General features: G+C 39.8%; 2 protein-coding genes across 3 annotated transcripts in view; one reads left to right on the top strand and one right to left on the bottom strand.

Moving 5' to 3' along the window:
- Positions 1 to 9,842, top strand: part of LOC148886296 (roundabout homolog 1-like) — a 74,694-nt gene extending 64,852 nt beyond the window's left edge. For both annotated transcript variants that reach the window (XM_089016893.1, XM_089016894.1), the window contains 13 exons: positions 11 to 208; positions 729 to 755; positions 3,349 to 3,388; positions 3,547 to 3,701; positions 3,800 to 4,153; positions 4,226 to 4,345; positions 4,429 to 4,564; positions 5,889 to 6,041; positions 6,139 to 6,491; positions 6,909 to 7,049; positions 7,166 to 7,387; positions 7,472 to 7,623; positions 7,924 to 9,842. In XM_089016893.1, the coding sequence (XP_088873019.1) occupies positions 11 to 208; positions 729 to 755; positions 3,349 to 3,388; positions 3,547 to 3,701; positions 3,800 to 4,153; positions 4,226 to 4,345; positions 4,429 to 4,564; positions 5,889 to 6,041; positions 6,139 to 6,491; positions 6,909 to 7,049; positions 7,166 to 7,387; positions 7,472 to 7,623; positions 7,924 to 7,938 (2,066 nt within the window). In that variant the 3' untranslated portion in view covers positions 7,939 to 9,842. The remainder of the gene's footprint in view (positions 1 to 10; positions 209 to 728; positions 756 to 3,348; positions 3,389 to 3,546; positions 3,702 to 3,799; positions 4,154 to 4,225; positions 4,346 to 4,428; positions 4,565 to 5,888; positions 6,042 to 6,138; positions 6,492 to 6,908; positions 7,050 to 7,165; positions 7,388 to 7,471; positions 7,624 to 7,923) is intronic.
- A 7,126-nt stretch (positions 9,843 to 16,968) lies between these two features.
- The window catches only part of LOC148886295 (roundabout homolog 2-like), a 68,201-nt gene continuing 61,962 nt past the window's right edge, over positions 16,969 to 23,207 (bottom strand). The window contains exons 24-28 of the mRNA XM_089017029.1: positions 22,582 to 22,842; positions 21,543 to 21,736; positions 18,898 to 19,059; positions 18,469 to 18,726; positions 16,969 to 17,991 (exon numbers count right to left, since the gene is read on the bottom strand). Coding sequence (XP_088873155.1) covers positions 17,990 to 17,991; positions 18,469 to 18,726; positions 18,898 to 19,059; positions 21,543 to 21,736; positions 22,582 to 22,842 — 877 coding nt within the window. The 3' untranslated portion in view covers positions 16,969 to 17,989. The remainder of the gene's footprint in view (positions 17,992 to 18,468; positions 18,727 to 18,897; positions 19,060 to 21,542; positions 21,737 to 22,581; positions 22,843 to 23,207) is intronic.

The raw sequence follows: 23,207 nt of genomic DNA, 5'->3' as shown, positions 1-23,207 counted from the left end.
TGTTTCCAAGACTCTGCTGGCCAGATGATGGATCTCAGTGAGGGAAAGGACACCTTGTCGCACATTTCAGACGTGGTGAAGCAACCTGCATTTATTGCGGGCATTGGCGCCACCTGCTGGTTCGTCCTTATGATATTCAGTTTATGGCTCTACCGTCATCGGAAGAAGAGAAGTGGCCTCAGCAGCACATACACCGGCATCCGCAAGGGTCTGTGAGCTTCATTTGTAGACATGTACGCACCGTATCTACATACGTCTTTGATTTTGAAAAACAATACATTAAATTAAAGAGCTTTAAAAAAAAGGATGTCAAAGTGTAAAGTACAATATTCAGGAATCTGTCTTTTGGCACAAAGACTGAAGACACAATTATGCCCCTCTATGTGGGAGCAACACGTTTGAAGACGACGTTTGAAGGCTGACCTTTAGATGCTACAACATGTCATTTTCCCACTGCTGTTTGAACACACAAACCTGTCAGCCTGCCATTACCTTTGCCACAGTACCCCTGTTAAATTTCCTTTATCCTTCAAGTCCCTGATTAACCTTTTCACATGTCTAAGATATTGAGGATTGATAGCATGCATTTTTAAATCTTTGGCTTGAAAGATTATCATTAATATGGCTGGTACGAAGCATCAAATAGATGAAGGGACGAGTCGAGATTGTTTTTGTGTGCTTTTTTAAATGCATTTACTTCACTTACACTGTTTTGTCTGTCCGTACAGTGCCATCTTTCACTTTTACACCAACAGGTAAGACCAATATACTTTGCCTTTCTGGATGTTTTAATTTTTCAATACTATGTTAGAATAGCATGTGCGGCCAGTAGTATTGGACATATGGAGTTACTCCCATGTGCATCTTTAACATCTTTAACACATCTCTTGGCAAGACATTAGGCTCTTTTGAAATGAATTGATCAAACACAATTACGGCGTGATCAAAGGGACGGGGAAGGGACCCTTCCAATAGATACAAGAAATAAATGATAGACTGTCTCCAATAGTTAGAGAAAGGAAGACATAGACAAACAGATGTATTTTAGATTATACCCGGGAGAGGCCACGCCATGTATCTGTGGCCTGCCTAAAATACATAAAGAAGGGTTCCCATAGAGAACACCACATGGTTTGTAGAGAGTATCAAAGACCTCATATTGGAACCTGAGGAAACATTGGCATCCTACGATGTGACTTCTCTCTTTACAACTGTCCCCACCCCATCAGCAGTCTCAGTGGTGAGGACGAGACTGCTGGCGGACGTTTCTTTGCATGCTGGCGGACGTTTCTTTGCATGAAAGAACCAAACTTAAACCGGACCACATCTGCCAATTATTGGAAATCTGCCTTAATACTATGTATTTTCAATTCAGGGAAAATTTTACAAACAAATTCATGGTTGTGCAATGGGCTCACCAGTTTCACCCATAGTGGCTAATCTGTACATGGAAGAGATGTAGAAATAGACACTCACATCCTTCCAGGGGACAAAACCTAGACACTGTTTTAGATATGTGGACGATACTTTTGTCATAATTAAAAAACAAGAAATTCAATCCTTCACAGATCACTTCAACTCGGTAGACATCAACATTAAATTTACTCACGAGGACATTAAAGAGAACCAACTAGCCTTTTTGGATTGTAAAGTAATTATAAAAAAGGACAGAGCGCTAAAAACAGAAGTCTTTAGGAAGGTTACACACACTGACCAATACTTACTTTTCGATTCGAACCATCCTCTACAACACAGGTGTCAAAGTCAAGGCCCGCGGGCCAAATCCGGCCCGCCACATCATTTTTTTCGGCCCGCGAAAGCAAATCAAACTTGTTAAATTCCATGATGATTGCTAAAATCTGAGCCAAATTTTCATATTTTTGGATGTCAACCACAATAAAAGTCATTATTCTTGACTTCAGATTTGAAAACGAGTTATTCATTAATTTGCTGTGTGCTCTATATGTAATATTTGAAGGGATTTAAAAATTCTAATGGGTTCCCCAAATTCATAACGGCCCTCGAGAGGAAACCATAACTACAATGTGGCCTGCGGCAAAAAATGACTGACACCCCTGCTCTACAACACAAACTAGGAGTTATCAGAACCCTCCAGCATAGGGCTAAACTAGTACCAACATGCGTCGAAGGCAGAGAAAAGGAGTCAAAACATATCAGGAGAGCACTCAAAAACTGGGTACCCTCAGTGGTCGTTTAACAAATGTCAGAAAGAAAGAATAGGGAATGAAACAAAAAATTCTGAAGATACAAAAAGGAGAGGAGTAGCAGTACCTTACATAGCAGGAGTTTCTGAAAGAGTTCTTTGGCAACACAAAATGCCTACTTATTTCAAACCGATAAACACGTTAAGGCAAAAATTAGTGCATCCAAAAGATAGGCTGCCAAATGAAAAACAAAGTAATGTAGTTTATTCAACACATTGTAAGAATGAAAATTGTAAAGAGCAATACATTGGGGAGACTAAACAAATTCTCAAAAATAGACTATCCACATCGCAGGGATAACACTAGTGGGCCTCAATCGGCAGTACATATGCACCTAAAAGCTAGCAACCACTCATTTGATGACAATGAGGTTAAAATCTTAGCAAAAGAACAAAGATGGTTTGAAAGGGGAGTAAAAGAAGCAATTTTCATAAAAAAGCTTAATCCTTCATTAAACCGATATGGTGGGGTGAGATTCAATTTGGATCGTTCGTACAATAGCCTGCTTAGGCAACAGAGGTTAGGCAACGTTAGTAATGCTGACGAGGTGATACCGGAGGGAGTGGGGCAATCAGGCCAGTCGTTAGTCAGGAATGTAGGAACAATCGGTGGGGCTGCAGGGAGTGGTCCTCTGCTCCCCCCAACTTGAGAGTAGGGACCTATCATAGCAGTGTCCAGCACCGCCATGTCTGGACATTAGGGATATATAGGGCCGATACTACCAGTAAGACTTTAGTTCGCTGAAGAAGCATCTTGGATAAGAAGCGAAACGTCCGACACCTTCAAAAAAGTACAGATGACGGCTGAAGAAACCTTTTCATCGATGTCTACATGAGTCATTACCAAGTTTGCTTCATCAGAGTGAGAGAAAATCATGTCTGCTTCGTCATCCAATATAGATGAGGCACAGATGTTTGTCAAAATTGATTGCGACATTAAGATTTACAGAATGGGAGTGTTTGTTTTGTTTTGTTTTTGCGTCTGTGCGCTCAGACTTTATGCCCTTACTAAAGTTGCTGTAAACTTTTGACTTTTCCTGCCTGTCATATTTTTTTCTTCGCCCCCGGCACTCCCTGTTTGCGACAGTTCATCAACAATGAAACTTTTCCGCCTTATTTTTCAGTTGCATATCAAAGAGGAGAATCTGTCTGCAGTGCTGGCAGGCAAGTGGTATTTTCATTGTGTAAATTTCAATTGCAGCTGCATGGTACAAACACCAGGAGACGCTGTCTATCTGTTATGGAAGTTTCAGAGTGCTGTGTGTTCATTCAAGACGTGAGAGAATGCAGTAGGCTTTGAGTGATGGTTGTCCTTGTTGCAGACCGGGCCTTCTGAGTATGGCGGAACCTCTGAACCAGCTGTGGCTGCCAGACAATTGGCCGAATACATGTGCCAATCATAAGGACTGCAGCATGAACTGCTGCAATAATGGCAACGGCACCAGTGACAGTAACATGACAACATACAGCAGACCAGGTTAGTGCCTGTCACAACTCTGACATACATGTGTAATAAATCAAAACTGCTGTGACTGAGTTCTCATTGATATTTTCACTGCCATACTCTCTCCTTAGCCGATTGCATTGCCAACTATGGAAAGCACCTAGACAACAAACACGAGGGACAGCTTGGCCCCGAAACAGCGATTTACACCGACGTCAACCTCAGCGACAAGCTCAATGAAATCAAGACATTCAACAATTCTAACTTGTGCTATGCAAGTCCAGGAGGGGACTCATCAGATGCATATGAACCAATCCCCTATGCTACCACTCAACTTATTCAGGCCAGCATTAAAAACAAGGCTCATGCATTGGAACCTGTGGACATTCCCCGCTGGCATCAGCCACCAAATCCTCCTCCACTACCAATAGAAATGGCCTCACAGATGCAATATAACATCATGGAGCAAAACATTCTTAATCAAGGTAAAGTCGGGTAAATTCTGCCTGAGTGGATGAAATAATCTGTCAGGCTGTTTAACGCTCTTCGTTCTTCAGATCATCCACAACGTAATGAAGGCTTAGTCCGTCACAAAACCATCCCCTACAACCATAACCAAGATCACAGTATGGTAGGCTCTCTGCACAGCTCAGATAGAGGTAGCAACAGCACCTCAGGTAACGCTCAGGGCCTCTGTTCTCACATCTGTACCGATTCGAAATAAAAGGAGTGCACTTTGACATTTCTGCTAATTTCTCAGGAAGTCAAAATCAAAAGAAAGGACCGCGGGCCATGAAGACTCCAAAACATACAGCAGTTAGCTGGGGAGATGCTCTTTCTCCCCCTCATGCTATTGCCTGGAACGGTGATGAGTACAGCCTCCCCATGGAGAAGAGGTTGACTTGTATTTTAATAATTTACAAATCCTTCTTTTGTCTGCTGCCCACTCGAAATGCTATGACTCTTCCATGGTGGTTGTGTGTATAATACGTGTTAGAATGACATTTGAACAAATGTGCAAAACAAATGCCACTCTTCTTAACAGACTACAAATATGCACCATTCACGCTTTCTGTATTTATTCATTGATCTATGTATTTACCCAATTATGTATCTATTTATTTATTTATTTATTTATTCATTCATGTATTTATTTGTTGGTCCAGTTTTTATTGTATTTATTTTTTTTTTTTCATTCATTTTTTATTAACTTTTTAAATTGATTCATTATTATTTTTTGTCTATGGTGATGGACAGGCTGACAGACGATGTTAGACAAGAATCTCCTTGGACCATGATGTTTGCAGATGACATTGTGATCTGTAGCGAGAGCAGGGAACAGGTGGCGGAGAAACTAGAGATGTGGAGATATGCCCTGGAAAGGAGAGGAATGAAGATCAGTCGCAGCAAAACGGAATATATGTTTGTGAATGAGAGGGATCCAAGTGCAAGAGTGATGCTACAGGGAGAAGAGATAAAGAAGGTGGAGGATATTAAGTACTTGGGGTCAACTGTCCAGAGCAATGGAGAGTGTGGAAAAGAGGTGAAGAAGCGTGTCCAGGCAGGCTGGAACGGCTGGAGAAAAATGTCAGGTGTGATGTGTGATAGAAGGGTTTCAGCGAGGGTGAAAGGTAAAGTGTATAAAACAGTGGTGAGACCAGCCATGATGTTTGGACTGGAGACAGTGCCACTGAAGAAAAGACAGGAAGCAGAGCTGGAGGTAGCAGAGCTGAAGATGTTGAGGTTTTCTTTGGAAGTGACCAGGTTGGATAGGATCAGGAATGAGTACATTAGAGGGACAACTCATATTAGAGGCTTTAGAGAGAAAGTCAGAGAGGCCAGACTGAGATGGTTTGGACATGTCCAGATGAGAGAGAGTGACTATATAGGGAGAAGGATTCTGAGCCTTGAACTGCTAGGCAGGAGACCGAGAGGAAGACCGAAGAGGAGGTTTATGGATGTGGTCAAAGAGGACATGAAGGTAGCTGGTGTGAGAGAAGAGGATGCACAAAACCGGGATAGATGGAGGACACTGATTCGCTGTGGCGACCCCTGAGGGGAAAAGCCGAAAGGAAAAGAAGAAGAAGATTATTTTTTGTATTCATTTTTCATTCATTCATTCATGTATCTATTCATCTATGTATTTATCTATTTATGTATCTGTCTCTTTGTTTAATTATTGATTGATTGATTGATTTATTTATTTATTTATTGGTCCAGTTTTGATCCAGAAAGGAGAGCTGAAGTCTGCCCAACCCCGCCAGTTAGAGGGGCAGCATCATCTCCGGGCGACATGTCCTACAGTCAAAAAGTGACCACACACCTACAGTCAATCACCAGCAATGGTGTGCATGAAGGAATCGACCACCTCAGGTAAACACTGTTATATATGAAAATGGATATTGTGACTGGCCAATAAATATACTTAGAAACCACCAAATCATCCTTGCCATCTCTCCCTAAAACACAGCTGTAACCCTCTGTACATGGACACCGATGCACAAGAAGATGCAGAGGAAGAGACAGCACATCCGGAACACCACTATCATCTGCACAAAAACCAACAGCACAAGCAAAAGTTGCCTCACAACTCCCCGCACAAACTGCTTCAACACAGGCTGCAGCAGACCCCCGCATCCAGCGCCGGGGAGCTGGATAGATCAGTCACAGGGTCCATGGTGAACAGCTGGGGCTCTGCATCTGACGATAACTTATCATCGGGGAGGTCCAGCATTGTCAGCACATCGGAAGGATCTTTCTTCACGGATGGAGATTTCAGTCAGGCAGAAAGCTTGCGTATGTGCAGATACACCGAGGAGTCAGGTGAGATGACTTCACGGAGCTCAAACATTTTAGCCGGATCGCAACATGCTGATGTCCTGTCCATTAGTTCCCTGTCAAAGTCTAATTGAGCAATATACTCTTAATTTAGATGTTTAACACACTCAAAAACATACTTGCGAAAGAATATTGGGACGGTGAGATGAGAAAACTAAACAGAAAAAAAATAATCATACACAACTCATATCTCTCTTCTAAACACATATATACAACATATACACTGACAAAGTTTATTTAAAAATAAAACTGCAGCAGTAATAATCATTTGGACTGTGGTCCTTCGTATATTACATTGCCCTGTGTATCTAAAAAAAAGATTAACTTTAAATGTCAACATATCATAAAAGCCATTTCCTTGGTCAACGGGTTCATTTACATTTTATTATGATTAAATCTCAGGGCAGCGACATCAGCGACCCAGCAGTCCCATGTCGACAGACAGCAACATGAGTCCTTCAATAATGCAGAAAAGACCCAGAAAGTACAAGCAGAACCTGTGTATGCCGCCAAGCTACCATCCCAAAGATGCATTCAATGATGGTAAAACCTCCCAAAAAACATCCGGTTGGCAAATGTGATGTAATTCATCTCTCAAGAGCTAACTATTTGAATTTGTGTGTGCTTTCCTCCGTCTCTCAATCCCACTGCCTCGCCAGACTCCCTCATGCCTCTGAATTTCCCCAGTCAGATGTCCCATAGTGACTTAAGAGTACGGGGGGCCACGCTACCCCGGATGGGTTCTGGAGAAGCCCGGGGCCGAAGAGGCAGCACTGGGACTCACCGGATCAAAGAGGGTCCTTTTGAAGAGAGCGAGAGCCAGGACGTAGATAAGATTCTACCCAGGGGTAAAGGAGGCAGCAAAGGCAAACAACACTCAGGTACTGGAGAGTCCATGTTGCGCTCTTGGCAACACGTCAAATGTATGCACGAGTCCAACCTAAATACTTTTTTCCCCCCATCAGAGTGTGGAGACATTCTTCTGTACACCCGCCCCTCCTTCCCGTCGGGTCTAGCTCAAAGTGAGCATGATGACCCCAACGTATCTAGCATTATACTTTGTGATGAATCGAGGATCAAGCACAAAGGGGAGATGGAGAGTGTGGGAGTACATGAGGTAAGCCATGGGTCAAAATTGACAACACCTTTACGATATTATAGAGATATTGTACATAGATGGAACTGAAAATCATTTAGCACCGAGAGGTAAGGTGATGGCTTCCTCATTTTGGACCTCATGACAACACAGGGCAGTTTTTCACGCCACAAAATAAATATTGGGAGTTGGTATAGTCAAAGCAACATGCCATTTTGCCACAAAATAAATACAACATAAAAATATCATACTCATGAAATGGATTTGATTGGTGATGATTTTGTTTAGCGACTCACTTTTTTTCCTCCTTTCTTTTCATAGTTCCTGCAAAGTTGAAAACCTTTCGGATGACACCGTAACATCCGACACTTGCTTCATTGAAGGACTCGAGATGGGAGGCGTGGGGCGGGAGGGAGGGGGGTAGGGAAATAAAGAAACAATTAAAATACTGCACAATAAATGTTCTTTTTCTATGTCCAATTTCTCACTCGATGTTGTTTTTTAAAAAAAAGTGCTCATGTTTATGTCTGTGGACTTTATTCTGGCTGACCTTCTGTCATGGGACTACAAGAAAAGTGTCACCCAGTGGTGTAAGATAAATGCGCACGTTATGGCTGATGTGGTTGTCAACAAAAAATATTGTAAAATGATGAGCGTTACTCGTGTGTTTTCAAAATGCTTGTGTCATTTCCAGACATCTTGTAAATCGTTTACTGCCACAGAAGTGCTTCAAATTGAAATTTGATGTGACAGTGTTAATGTTTTATAGGTGATGTATATCTTGTCCTCGGTTGGTTCTACTTTGGTTAGAAAAGCACAATCACAAATGATTATTGTTATTATTATTATTGTACGCATTTTGTGGAATTTTGTAAATCATTTGCGAATTTCACTCGATTCAGAGAAAATGAATGTTGATCTCAATTGTGCATCCACTTCTATACATTTTTAAGCTGCTTCCATTCAGTGAAATCTTGATTTTGTGGTTTTTTTGCATGCACATTCTCCTAATGGATGTATTACTCAATGATTCTGCTCTTGGTTCTTTCTTGCATTTGTTTTCCGTGAGTCCAGTAGTTCTATTCACTTGACCTTGGCCATATCTTCTTAAAATTAGGTCAGCTTTCTCCATTGTCTTTTTAATCTTATCCTGAACTCAATACCTAAATGCATTCATAAGGCACTTTTCCCAGAGTAAATTCATGAAATGCGGTTATCTTGGGAAATCGGGAAAGATTCCCCTCAACATATGATCCAGTTGCTCTATTCCCATCACAGCAAGGCATGCGGCGCATATTGAAATACCCCAATCTCAATCTAAAAAAAATGCTGCCATTTTCATTTATGTAAAGCAGAACATATTAGCCAAATCACTTTGACCAAAATTGATTGACACCTTTTTAAGTAAATAGCTACAGCAAATGTTTATTCACTTCTAACTGCATTTGGCCATATGCCGAGTACGTCAAACAAACACTGTTTTTTAGATGCCCTGCAAACATAGTAGCCGTAAGTCTATGCCACTTGATATTGAAATAAAGCCAGTGATCATTGACAATTTCTGTTCAATCTCTTTCGATGTGCCCCTGTTTTCAGTTTTTGAACAACACAGTCAATTTATTTTCCATCAGCATCACCAATCCAATCCAGAGCCAGAAAACAAAAACAAATTGCACAGTGTTTATCATACATTTCCAGTATTTTTTAACAACATCACGGCAAACCAGGCGTGTTGTCTTTTCAAGAACATGAATGTATTCATTCCGCTATATTCTCTGGGATTTCTGTATTTTGACAGTGAAGGTGTCGCGAAAGGTCAACTCGTTATATGACTTATTTTGATCAAGTTCTATCCCATTTGAGACAAACTGGGGCGAAAGGTCACGTTGGTCATTTTGTTTTGTCGAACATCACTCGGCCAATTATCAACCTGTGGTCCTGACCGCTCATCAGTGATAGTTTCAACTACACACTTGTCTGCACCCGTTTACTACTTTTGTAATCTTCCTGAACCAGTCATGTGCAAAATATTCAACTATTAAGTTTATTTATTTTATGCTTCAGCTCACAGTATTGAAAGCTTTTGAATTGTAAAGAGTAGGGGGGAAAGAGGGCGCTTCAGTCTTGTGGAAAATGCTTTGTTCATTTCTTACAGCGGTACTGTACTGTTATGGAACATTTATTTGGAAAATAGCTGTCATTTTGTCACACTGTTTACATATTAAACACCATTTCCAAATGCCATTGATTTTTTTTTTTCGAACACTGTGTCTTAGCATCCAATATGAACCGAGCAATTTCTGCGAAAGGAAAACTTGGGATTGCGAAAAATGTAATTTTATTTTGAAATACCATGTACAGATACATTCTTGGATCCTGAATCATTTTGCAAAGAAAGGTGAGGTAAAATTAATATACATGCTTTGATTCTACATCCCACTGACTGACAACCATTGGCAAAATTACACTCAAATAAATATTTTTTTATTATAGAGCCCTTAGCTCTTTAAACGCTCATATAGAAACCTTACTTGAAAGATTGTCTTTATAGTTTCAGATTTTATGAGTTTGACCTTTGATAGAATAAATTCACTTGACATAATTGCCCATGGAAATTCATTCAAGATTATAAGGACAATGACAGGCGTCACAGATCTTGAGAATGAGCTGCAAAGAGTCACCGTTTCCATATTATTGTTAATGCCCATCACACCCAGAAAAAAAAGGAGAAAGATGATATCTGTTCATCTGTACGGTTCAGCCTGTGCATTGTCACTACAGCCTACCACTGAGGATTTTACATGAAAAGTAAATTGCACTGTGGAACCATTACCCTTGAGAATCAAAAAAATCCCATTCAAAGTCTAACACGCATAGAGGAATTGATGCCACACTACATTCTCAGTCTGGAAGTCAAGAGAATGAACCACAATATAGTGACTAATATGTGATACACATCTGTGGAAAATTACAATACAATGGATGTCTGCATTTCTTTGTCTTGCTTTCTGAGTTTGTTTTGCTTCTCAGCAAAGACAGCTGTCTACCCGAGGTATTCAGATGTCTTTGTGTTGGGTTCTGAGATACAACGCGTTTGTGTGGGTGTGAGGCTACGCTTCTCTGTCTGAGTGAGACTGTTCTGCCAAGTTTCATTTTCAATTATACCAAGTTTATCCAGTAGCTTCACTCCAATCTGTTGATAAAAAGCTGGTCTCGACAAGTCAAAAAAATGTGGCAGAACTGAAGAAAGGTTGAAAATGGGCCCTGGAAGGGGGTTGCTTTTTGCCGTCACCCTTTTGCATTTTACATAAGACAACTGAGCAATAGACATATTCTGGATGAGTGCCATGCTGTTGGAATAAGTGTCTAGTCGTTTACAGAAAAAAAACAGACCAACTGAGCATATCTTACATATCTGTTCCATTTTCCAACTTAACATGGACAGCTATGATATAGAGGAAATAAAACAGCCACAAAGATAGTAGTGCATTGCCTATTCAACACGATGCAATACACAATTCTGTTTCTCACAGCATTTATTAAATTAGATGTGACCCTAATGAGGAATAAGCAATACAGAAAATGGATGGATGGATGTTGTAAATCCTTGAGAGGCAAGAACATTCCCCTATCTCAAAATATTCACAGGTAAAAAGAATATTTCCCCATTGAAATGAATGGAAACACCATTAATCCGTTCCACCCTCCAAAAAAAAATAAATATGTTTATTAATTTTGAAAAATAGCAGTATTTAATAGTGTACTTTAGAAAAAAACTAAACTGAATGATAATAAAATACGTACAATGTATCAACAGGTTGTGATATCTAGCATCACAGCAACAATTTAATGCATTCCCTGCTAAATGTGCAAACGTGTCCACTCCAGTGCCAGCGTTTTTGTCATTTTCACTGAAATTCCAGGACCCACAGAATATTACGTTTTAGTTTTCATAAACATTTAATACAGCGTTAAAAACCTTAGACTCTCTAATTCCTAAATTATATGGGTCTGGGGTAATATGAGGTGCAACTGGGCGTGGCTGTACAAAAGGCAAATGCTGCCCCCTCGTGGAAGGTAAAAAACATTGCCAGAGATCTGACCAGTGCTATATCTGCACCCCCGCAAGAAAGAACAATACATTCAGGAATGTCAGTGAATGAGTTAAGAAGTGACAACTTTAATTTACTACCATACAGCTCTAATATCACAAGTTTGCGCTCAGCCAAAGCAGAATGTCAATCGCGTTCCTCGTATCTCAAGGCGCCACTGTAGTAGTTTTAAAGTGATGCAAAATGTTGAGGACAAAAGACAATGTGGCCACACTCTTGTGAGGCTCATGAGTTATGAGTCGATGAGAGGGTGAGTGATGGAGTGGGGATGGAAGACTTCAATTTTATGGAAGGTTTATTTGAGAAAGATTAGTTTCTGTTCAAGCAGACAGTTGGTGAGGAATTAAGTCGTGTCAGAGATAATCAACGTGCTGGGCGAGATGGCGCCCGGAGCAGCAGTTGTAAATTTCAATTTGTTTAAGGAGATATATGGCTGTCTGTCACTCGCAATGACCCAAGGGGGTGCATCAGTTGAAGCCAAGAGCACTCCTAACCTGACACTATTGTTAGATAACATTTCACCTAAACAGTGCATTCATATTGTAAAAAGTATTCAATTGATCAGCACATTCAAACATTCATGTAGATTTTTTTCTTCCTCATTCAAAATTCATTTCCTGATTTAATATAAATAAAGCCACAATGTTGGCGTCTTCAAAAATAGCACACAGCATCGTTGCTTCAGATGCACAACAGCACAACTTACCTGCCAACAAGCCGCAATGCAATAATCATGCCAGCTTCCACTCACGTTAAACTGAGGAGGTGCCTGCCCTGAATCTCCCCCCAATGGGAATGAATGTAAAAACAGTTCTCTTCTGTCACACTATGCCAGCAGGATGTTGTTGTCTCACATTTCATTTCAGGATGTCAAAACTTCTAAAAGTAAAGTATTTGGGCAGTGGTGCAGAAACAAAGTGCTCTAAGTAGGCTAAACAACCAGTCAATGATGCAATGGAATGCATCACTGCAGGCTCGCTGTTCAATTCAAATTGGAATTTTTTTCCTACAGTACAATTAGCCTGTTTTCTGAAAAAGTGTTTAAAATGATGACAACTCTTGCAATGTCCATAAAAAAGTAACAAAAAAATGTTATGGTAAATAATTGACTCATACTAGCATCATTTGCTGTCTTCCAAATGCCAATCCGAGTTTTGGTATTCATATAATGGTGCATGATCCTGCTTCCGTTTTTATATCATTTCCCTTCAAATTGACAAAGAAAACACTGAGTGCACATTTTCAGCATGCAACAGAAAGACAGCAGACCTATCAGAGCGAAGAAGATGAACATAAATTGGGCACTGAGGGAGCTAGAAGCCAGGAGACCATGGCCTTTTGCTTCCCCTCGGGAGCAGGTCTGCAGTCTTATGTTGTTTGCGTCTTAACATCTGAAGTAGCGAGTGGTAGGAAGTAATATCCAAATGTCACGAGTCTCAAATCTGATTGTTTTTTTTAAGACAAAGTTCTGCAGAATTATAATGTAAACATGCAACTGCTTATCTTGATCAACATACAGAATGATACGGCACGAGTTGTACACATTATTTCTGCTTGCGGTTGCCATTTGTCATGAACCATTAAAAAAGTTTTTTTTTAAGCATTGACTGTCAGAATTGTGTTCAAAAAACAACAGCAACACATACGCACACACACAGGTATCAAAACAAATGACAGGGGGGTGAAACAAAATACTCAAAAAAACTCACAACCTTTTTTTAGTTGGAGTTTTAAGTCCATTGAAAATTTGTATAGAATGTGGAAACAAAAGATGGACCAATTTTCAAGAAACAAGAGTAACCTAAGCAAAACATTCACCACTACTAGAAACAACAGTTTCAACACATCACATAAACCACAATGAATCTGAAGAAAAGATTGAACAAAATCATGGAACTCAATACAAACAAAATTGATAATGAGACTCACCTTGTCAAGATGAGTGGCTGGAGCGGGCTGATTAGATGACAGGAGGAGGTGCTGAGCTGACAAAAACAGGTGGCTTGGGGAAAAAAACAGCCATACTAGACATTCTCCAGGGGTATCAGGAGAACATAAAATGAAAAATATCATGACAAAAACATACAATCCATTTTTAAAAATGCAGCCCAGGATCATGAGCTGTCTATCCAATTAACCACTGAGAGGAAATGACATCTCGAGTGACTGAAAATCCCCTTAACCAGAAGATACATCATACATGTTGCTCACACTGAACTCAGAAACGGTTTCGTTCAAGTTTTTTTTTTTAACAATAGCCTCTGTGCATGTAGACAAATTGAGAAACGTTTGTCATCATTTAGATGCCCTTCATCAGCAAAAACGTCTCATCATATAATAATGCCAGGCAATTTATAACATTGAATGCTCCTATTCCCAATAATAAACATATGCCATTCATACATTTGACAGCTTGATTGAAATATGAACATTATGATTATCAACTTTGACAAGGAAGAATGTTTGGATTTCATTAATGAATCTCATTTAGCCTAGGGTCCGGTAAGTAGCTTCAATTACAGCAACATCATTTTGACTGTAGGTGGAAAGTGACTGATTGTGGTCAGTCTTCTTTAATTTCTTACTCTCAGCCATCTTGGTTCGGTAATTACTCATTGCAATCATGAAACATGGGTTTCCGAGTAGGTATTTTCCTTTTTTTGTTATGCACATCATTAAAAAAAACTCAGGAATATGAAATAACAATTGTCCAGCTTATATGCATAAAATTGTCTCTATAAGGACATACTGGCCATGTATTTTCATGTATTCTTTTTTGTTTTTTTGTTCATGCCTGGAAGTCTGAAAGAACGCACATTTCTAGATTGAAATCGGAATATTCATCATTTGTAATTTCCCTTACACTGAATACACATTTGACAATAAAGCTGACTTTGACTTTGACATGAACAGCGATTGAAGTACGTAGTAGGAGGAATGTCAGGAGCCTTAAACCAGTGGCAATTGGTCAGTCAAATTGTGACAGGGTATGACAAAAAATGTATTTATGTAATTTTAACACAACCAAACATTAATATTGGCTGTGTCTACACTTCACTCAAAAATGCACATACAGTCGATTTAAAGCATCAGTGAGGTCTGACCAGTAATTCCCAGTTCTTGCACAATATCTGCAGATAATGCTGATCTTGGTCGATCAGACATTGTTATTGACAGGCTTTCCCAGATTGCCTCAATCAAACCAAAGCAAATTTCTCCTGGCTCCTGTTTAAAGGGAAACGGGGTGATTTTTCAACCATGTCATAGCATACATGCCAAATAAAGTTCACGAGACAGCTGAGGCTAAATAGCGTTTTAGGATATCTTGATATATTTATACAGTGTGGTAGTTGCCGCTTGTAATCACATTCATTGTGATGCTTTTTACAAAGTGACCGTGTGACGATGCATTTCAAATTCCACTGGAACGCTTGCATTTGTCAGCCTCGTAGATACATTTTTCATCAGCTGCTTTTAAGGAATGAAATAAGAGCAGATCAATAAAGGCCACACCAACACAATAATTAGAACATCATCCGTGGGCTTTCAAGCAGACATTTCTGATTTACTTTGTATAAAAGAGCAGTCGGTTGCTTCAAATTGACTGAATATGGAGTTCAGCGGCTTACATTTCCAACTGTTTCGAAGGCCAGGTGGAATTAAAGGAAGGAAACATTGCTCATTTTCACATACACATTTTATTTTGCATTATATGATTGAAAATTGGCCCTGTTGTGGGTGAATGTGTATTCCTGAGGGCAAACCAGTCTGGCAGGTGAAGATTCCTTGGTTGGGAAGCCATTTTCAGAATTAACAATCTAAATACTAAATGTTTTATCTTACGTGAAATAACAAATAAGGTTTTGGAAATTTAGACAAAAATTGTACAACAAAAACAATGTACTTTTCGAATTTGAAAAATCTCCGATATTCCATTTATAAAAATTCCTACAATGTCAGACAGTTGAACTTCAGTTTTCCAAAGCAGTGCAGACTGGTCTCCCAATAATATTGTGGCACATTATGAAGCGTAAAATAAGAAAACTGGAATGTTCAGCAACTTAAACTCTACATCAGGCAAGAATTGAAAAGCATTCCACCTACATAGCTTCACAGTTATATTCACAATTATTGTTCTCAGTTCCCAAAGCGTCAGTGAGTGATTTGCAAACAATGGGAAACATGCCCCTATTCCAGCTTTTTTTTTTTTTTTGATGGGTCGCACCACATTAACAGAAAGTGGATATTTGCAAAATGACAAGCATGGTTTAGCGATTTGAACATTAAATATCTTGTTTTTGTCATGTATTATGTGAGTACAGACTGAAAAAGACTTGCAAATCATTTCGTTTAATTCTAAATTTTTCAGGAATTGGGGTGTATACATATCGTTGGTTGGTGGATTTACACGAAGACCCGAGCCACTCAGCGGTCGGACAATTTGATCAGCCGATATTTTAAAATTGTCTAAATGTGTATATATATATATATATATATATATATATATAGGGGCCCGGTAGTCGAGTGGTTAGCACACCGGCTTCACAGTGCAGAGGTCGCCGGTTCGCGTCCCGGTCTGGCCTCCCTGTGTGGAGTTTGCATGTTCTCCCCGGACCCGCGTGGGTTTTCTCCAGGTCCTCCGGTTTCCTCCCACACTCAAAAAAAAAACATGCATGGCAGGCAGATTGACCACTCCAAATTGTCCCTAGGTGTGAGTGTGAGAGTGACTGTTGTGTGTCTTTGTGTGCCCTGTGATTGGCTGGCAACCAATTCAGGGTGTCCCCCGCCTCGTGCTCGAAGACACCTGAGATAGGCTCCAGCAATCCCCGCGACCCTCATGAGGAATAAGCGGTACGGAAAATGAGATGAGATGATATCACCGGTGTCAAAGTCAAGGCCCGCGGGCCAAATCCGGTCCGCCACATCATTTTTTTTCGGCCCACGAAAGCAAATCAAACTTGTGAAATTCCATGATGCTTGCTAAAATCCGAACCAAAATTTCATATTTTTGGATGTAAACCACAATAACAGTCATTATTCTTGACTTCAGATTTGAAAACTAGTTATTCATTAATTTTGTGTGTGCTCTATATGTAATATGTGGAGGGGATTAAACATTCTAATGGCTTCCCCAAATTCATAACGGCTCTCGAGAGGAAACCATAACTACAATGTGGCCCACGGCAAAAAATTACGTTGACACCCCTGTGTGTATATATATATATATATATATATATATATATATATATATATATATATATATATATTGATGTCACCCATTAGAACAGATTGCCTTTGGTGGTCTCATTGTATTTAAAACAGATCTTTACTATTTACTGTACAGTGGCCATGTATTTTGAATATTGCACTGTTGGTATGTCATTGTATGCAAATGAAACTGAATTACAAAAAGTAATACATAAATATATATATATATACTGTATATGATTTTAACATACTTTAGAGGAATAGGAGTGAGGTGACACATACAGTACCATTTTGCCTTGCTTTGGAGTTGACGGGTGATGTCTCGTTTTTGGTTTTTTTTTTGTGTAGGTTTTTTCCTCCCATAGAAGTTGAACTGTTTGCAATGAGTCTTTGTTGGTAAAATTCAGGAGAAAAAATCACAACAAATAGTACATACACAGTTTCCCTGGCTGACTCCAACCACATTATCACCTGTGTTGCTCCCTTCTTAATTCTCAACATACAGTGCGGGATGTTAGGGGAAAAAACTGTCGCACAGTAAGTATTCCCAACATCATAATTTTTCTCTAAGCCTTTGCTGAGAATGGAGTTTGTGCTTATTTTCACCAAAACGCTCTGTGCAAAGTAATATAATACATTAGCAAAATTTGAGTGGAAATGAAAACAAATCACTGTCAAAAATAACAATAAAAAAAGTCTTACAGCAGCTTGCATAGCAAAGCAAAAGACAAGTGTACAGATACAAAATATATTTACACATTATGCAAGTCCCCTTTTTAATTTTAAATCGCATTTTGTTTTGCTTCACTTGCTCGGTGTGAATTGTACACCAAGTGATAACTAAGAGCAGTCACAATACTAGACTTAATAGGGGGTATGAAGGAAATGCTGTGAGACTTGTGTCAGTGTCCTGTACATGACATTTACAGTTCGTCATTTTCATTTGTATGTTCCTTTGACTCCATTCTGTCTCCTCTCCAGTGCCTGATCATCATTCCGATTCACTCAGTGAGAGACAATCTCAGTGCACTTTGAAACAAGGCGTCCAGGGGCATGTATCCAACAGACTCTGAAAATCAAAGAAAACAGCACCGTAATATCATGTGTTTGTGTGCGTGTGTATGTGTGTGTGTATATGTGCGTGTGTGTATGCGTGTGTGTGTGTGTACGTGTGTACTGTATGTATGCATTGTATGCATTGTATGCTTTGTATGCAATGTATGCTTTGTATGCAACGTACGCAATGCATGCACTGTATGCAATGCACTGTATGCAATGCACTGTATGCAATGTACTGTATATATGTACTGTCTGCACGTATGTAAATATTTATTTATTTTGTAAAATCTTCACCATTCAGTAAAACTGTCAAATTTATTTCTGATCTGCCATTTTCAGGTCTACCATGCGAATGTTGAAATAAATGAGTAAATATACAAAATACAATCTAAAGGGGCTGATTAAACAGTGGTGTATCCTCCACTACAGTTGTGCCGTCTTTGAAAAAGTATTTTATTCTGAACAACAACAAAATGCTCAGACTTACAGTGATCCCTTTTCTCTTTGCTATTTGTGAGAAGATGGCCATTGTGGGAGGTCTCTGCAGAAGGTCTCTTGTGGGAACCCCGATTGAGCGTGGCCCTGTTGGATGTGGAGGTGTCGCCCCAGGTACCCATATGTTGCCGCTCTAGCGTGGAGACGGTCACCATGCACTCCTCTGAAGGGTCTGAGGCTGCACTGACCCAGGAGCTGTTCATACGGGAACTGTTGCCATGAAGGCTCCTGACTTGAGGCCCAAGAGTTTCTGAGTGGATAGTAGATGAACATATTTTGGCAAACAGCACCAATCCAAAGAATTAATTTCATGGAAACCCATGGGCACATATGATCTTTTCGAAGGCGCAATTAGAAGTTCTGAAAATATTTGCGCATCTCCGGTGCAATGACAGCTGAAGCTGAGAAAGATTTCTCTTACCTTCTTGATTGGTGTCTTTTCGTCTGGGCAGTGTTCCAACCTTGTTTGTCTGTGATTTGAGGCCAGTTAGCGGTGCCCTCTTGTGACCAAGGCTATGTGTGTTCTGCGCACCACGATCTGTTGTACCACAGCTGTCTGAACGACACAACTGTGCACCATTACCTGCAAGGGGTGAAAAAATAACGTGTTTTACTTTTTATGAATAATCAGATTTCAATGTGGTTAGACTAGTCGTTCTTAACCCCAGGGGTTCAGTCAATCCGTCTCAGGAGTTCTACTAAGCCTCTGCTCTGGAGGATAATATTCACATAGTTATGAGATGCGCAGATGAACTGGTTGGGTTCTGTATCTCTTACATGGTTCAGAACAACTGCTTTAGACATATGAATGAATTAATAAATCTTTATTGTCACCTCAGAGCACAAAAATACGCAACATACACGACTTCACGTGAACGACCATCCAGGAAAGATGAAAAATAAGACATGAACAGAGGAGGAAAGGAGAGTGGGATTCAACAAAGGCAGTGGTGATAACAGGATCGTATAAGAGTGTGTTATTGGGAACGTGTATGCCTGTCAGGGTGTCCCCAGCTGGTATGGAAAGCATATCATTTCACTCTATATGCAAAACATGTCATCTAGTTGTCATTAAATAAAACAAGGAGCAGGAGAACAAAACACGTTTAGCCAAAATTCAAACATCTATTATGGTCATTTTCATTGAGGATGGCTGATGTTGCTCAAATTGCAAACTCTCTTATAGTCAGCCGTCATATATTTAAAACAAACAAACAAACAAACAAACAAACAAACAAACAAACAAACAAATAAATAAATATATAGATAAATAAATAAATAAATAAATAAATACACATACAACATAAATACATACATCAATACAAACACATACACAAACAACAAACAAAATAAATAAATAAATAAATAAATAAATAAATAAATAAAAGGTTGCATATGGAACCCCTCGTGCATGATGATATGGTCGACAGATCCTGCTAACATTTTCTTTAGCTTTGTTCATAATGACTTAGCAAAACTGACAGGCGAACAAACAATAATGAATGTTTGCATTGGTAATATTTGTGATTATTTTTAGTTGCACTGATCTGCATTTTGCATAATAAACAACAACAAAAAAATCACATATTCAAGATAGTGTATGAGTCCTCCGATTACCCTATCAAACAATGCAGTTGGAAATGTTGTGTTTTAATCCCCGTGGGAGATGCTGTCATGTTTCTCTCCAAAGAAAGAAATCCTATTTATAAATGCATCCTTTCTTAACCTTAAAGCATGAAACTTTTCAGCACAGCTCTCATATAGTGTTGTGGCCTTTGAAGTCTTTACTCAAATAACTTCAGAGGAATTTTAACAACCTGCCAGAATTTAACTTTCACAACCGTTTACAGTGACAGAAAGGAACTTCATTTGAATGTGAATAAATCTGAAGATGAATGTTGGTTTTATATGAGGTCGTCACGTTTCTGATGCAATATACCATATTTCTGTATTTGGCAGCTGTCATGATCTGGTTGGCGACCAACGGGGGGCGCTGTCGGCCCCGCCTGCACCTGCACAGGTGCTGGTCGTCCCGATCAGATTGGCGACCAGCGGGTAGCGACGTCAGCCCTGCCGGCAGCCTCGCAGGTGCTGGTCGTTATAATCAATGACACTTAAAAGGACACCTGGCACGATCATCCGGTTTGTTTGCTGCTTGGTTGCGGCATGCATCGTGTACGTGTTTGTTTAACCTTGGCGGGCTTTTACTTTTGGTCTTCTTTTGCTACTTTGTATTTTTTCCATTCAGATCATTTTGATGTTTTACATTTTGTTCCTGCTGACTTTATTTTAATACAATTTGTCAAACAACCTCCTGCTCCCTCCTGCCTGCTTTTTGGGCCCCGAACCCGCCATCACCACCTCGCAAACCGCGACAGCAGCATTGCATATTCCGTTTCATATTCTTGCAATAATATTCCCACTTAATTCTTATTTAATTACTTTTGCATTATATTATTTCTTGGAATGTTCGGTTGAATTTTCCATACATTGTGACACAATTACGATTTTTTGACCATCATGTTAAGATATATTGAAAGTGATTGCAGAATCATAGAAAACATATATATCCCTTAGTTACCCATTCCATATGAGGCTGTCACGTGGTTTTCAGCAAGTTTATAGATATTATATATCGACTTAAGTATATACAATCATCAAGATGGCATGCCACTTATGAAGTGGTACTCTCCTCTTAGACTTGTCAACAAATGTCCCATCATAAGCTATTCTTTGTTCACCTTGTACCCTTTTTGGTGGACCAGGTATTAGTTTTATAGTTTTATTTTCTTTGCAATTGCCCCACACTGTTGCCTTTGGCCCACATCCAAACACAACAAAATCCCCCACGTGACACAATGTCAATGCGACTGTCGAGTCAACTAACAGATTGGATCAACCCGGTTAATGTGAGCCTGACCTAATTCAGAATACACCCCGACATGTCTAACCAAACAAAAGAAACGTGATGTTCTTGCTGAATCCAAATTAGCTTGTTAGACCAGCAGTGTCAATTCCGTCTAAGTTGTTAGTGTGCCCGGTCAATGTCAGCCTTGTCAAACATACCTGAGACCTCAAGGTTATCCATGGCGTGTCCAGGACTGTAATCAAAGCCACACATATTCTTTGACACCATAGCATATCTTTCCTCCACATCCTCATCGAGGCGGGTGTCTCCCAAATCTGACCCCAGCGTTGAAGACATGAAGTCCATTGGAGGAATAGCAGCGTTGGACATGTTTGAATTGCTCTTCATCTGCCTGATAAAGTGCACACATACAACCGATTTTTTATTTTCATGATCAAAAGGCACTTAGTAGTAACCAAACATGGTTAAAAAATGCAAGATGAAGAACCAGTGCACATCCGAAAAGTCTGCAGTCACTTAACTAGTAATTATATGCTTGAAGCTGGTGTGTGTGTTATGCAAACAATGGGGTTCTGAATGGAGTGGATAAAGGATATCTGGATGGTCAAAGGCTGTCACCAACATGGCTGTTATCTCTTCTCTTGCATGACAGCACACATCCTGCCATCGAGGCAATGCATGTTGAATTACCAACTTTATTTGCTGATGTCAGAACAGAGAGCTTTTATAAACCCACAAATTAGTCGACATATTTCCAACATTTCTACCGAGAAACATAAAACGATGCCCTGTCTAAGAGGTTGATGCCCTTGCAGACGATGGTCAACGGAAATGGATTGTGTGGGCTGCACGAAAGATTGCTTTTCATCTGGTGTTACCAGGTCAAAAACATTTTGGTGCTATTCAAGTTCTTTTGACGCCACACCTCGATCACTTCTGTGGTAGCTATATGCAAATAAACAAGAAACAAACAATCACATAAATAAAAACAAACAAATAAATATAAAAAAAATATAATCAAATATAAATAAATACTGTATATACACAAACAAACAAATAAACACACCAATAAATAAATAGATAATAAATAAATAAATAAATAGCCCTAAGAAATGCCAATGACGTGGAAAATGTATTGTCGTGAATGATTGACTAAATCAAGGATATGTTTTGAATATGTTCTGTCCACTCCATCCTTTTATGAAAATTGAAATTGAAGCCAGTGTAGCTGTTTACCATGCTTGCTTGGCTACTTCATATTGATAAGCTCTGGTCAGCTCATCTAAATGGGCCTGCAAAATAGACTGCATTTCCTCATGGTGGGCTGAGCTGAGAGAGGATGAAGATGGTTGGTTATAAGATGCTGTTGTTGCCGGAGAGGAAGCTCTTCCTCTGAGAGGTGGAGTAGGCCCCTTCTCTTCCTCAGCATCATTGTCCAAACTCTGGTGGTGGTAGGACGGGAGCGAAAGAGGCGGGGGCCAACCGTTGTTGTCATATCTGGTGAACAACATTCATTATTTTAGATTTATGTTCAATGTTTTCAGTTGTGTAGATAGTAAGAATACTTGACACCACTATAATACAATCCCAGCTTTTATTTCATTCCTCATTAGGGTCACGGGGGTTGCTGGAGCCTATCTCAGCTGTCTTCGGGCACGAGGCGGGGGACACCCTGAATTGGTTGCCAGCCAATCACAGGGCACACAAAAACATACAACAGTCACTCTCACACTCACACCTATGGACAATTTGGAGTGGTCAATCTGCCTGCCATGCATGTTTTTGGAGTATGGGAGGAAACCGGAGGACCCGGAGAAAACCCACGCGGGTCCGGGGAGAGCATGCAAGCTCCACACAGGGAG

The sequence above is a fragment of the Hippocampus bargibanti genome, linkage group LG16 (genome assembly GCF_051943395.1).
Source record: "Hippocampus bargibanti isolate YZ-2025 linkage group LG16, ASM5194339v1, whole genome shotgun sequence".
Taxonomy (NCBI): Eukaryota; Metazoa; Chordata; class Actinopteri; order Syngnathiformes; family Syngnathidae; genus Hippocampus; species Hippocampus bargibanti.
This window is presented reverse-complemented; position numbering and strand designations above follow the sequence as displayed.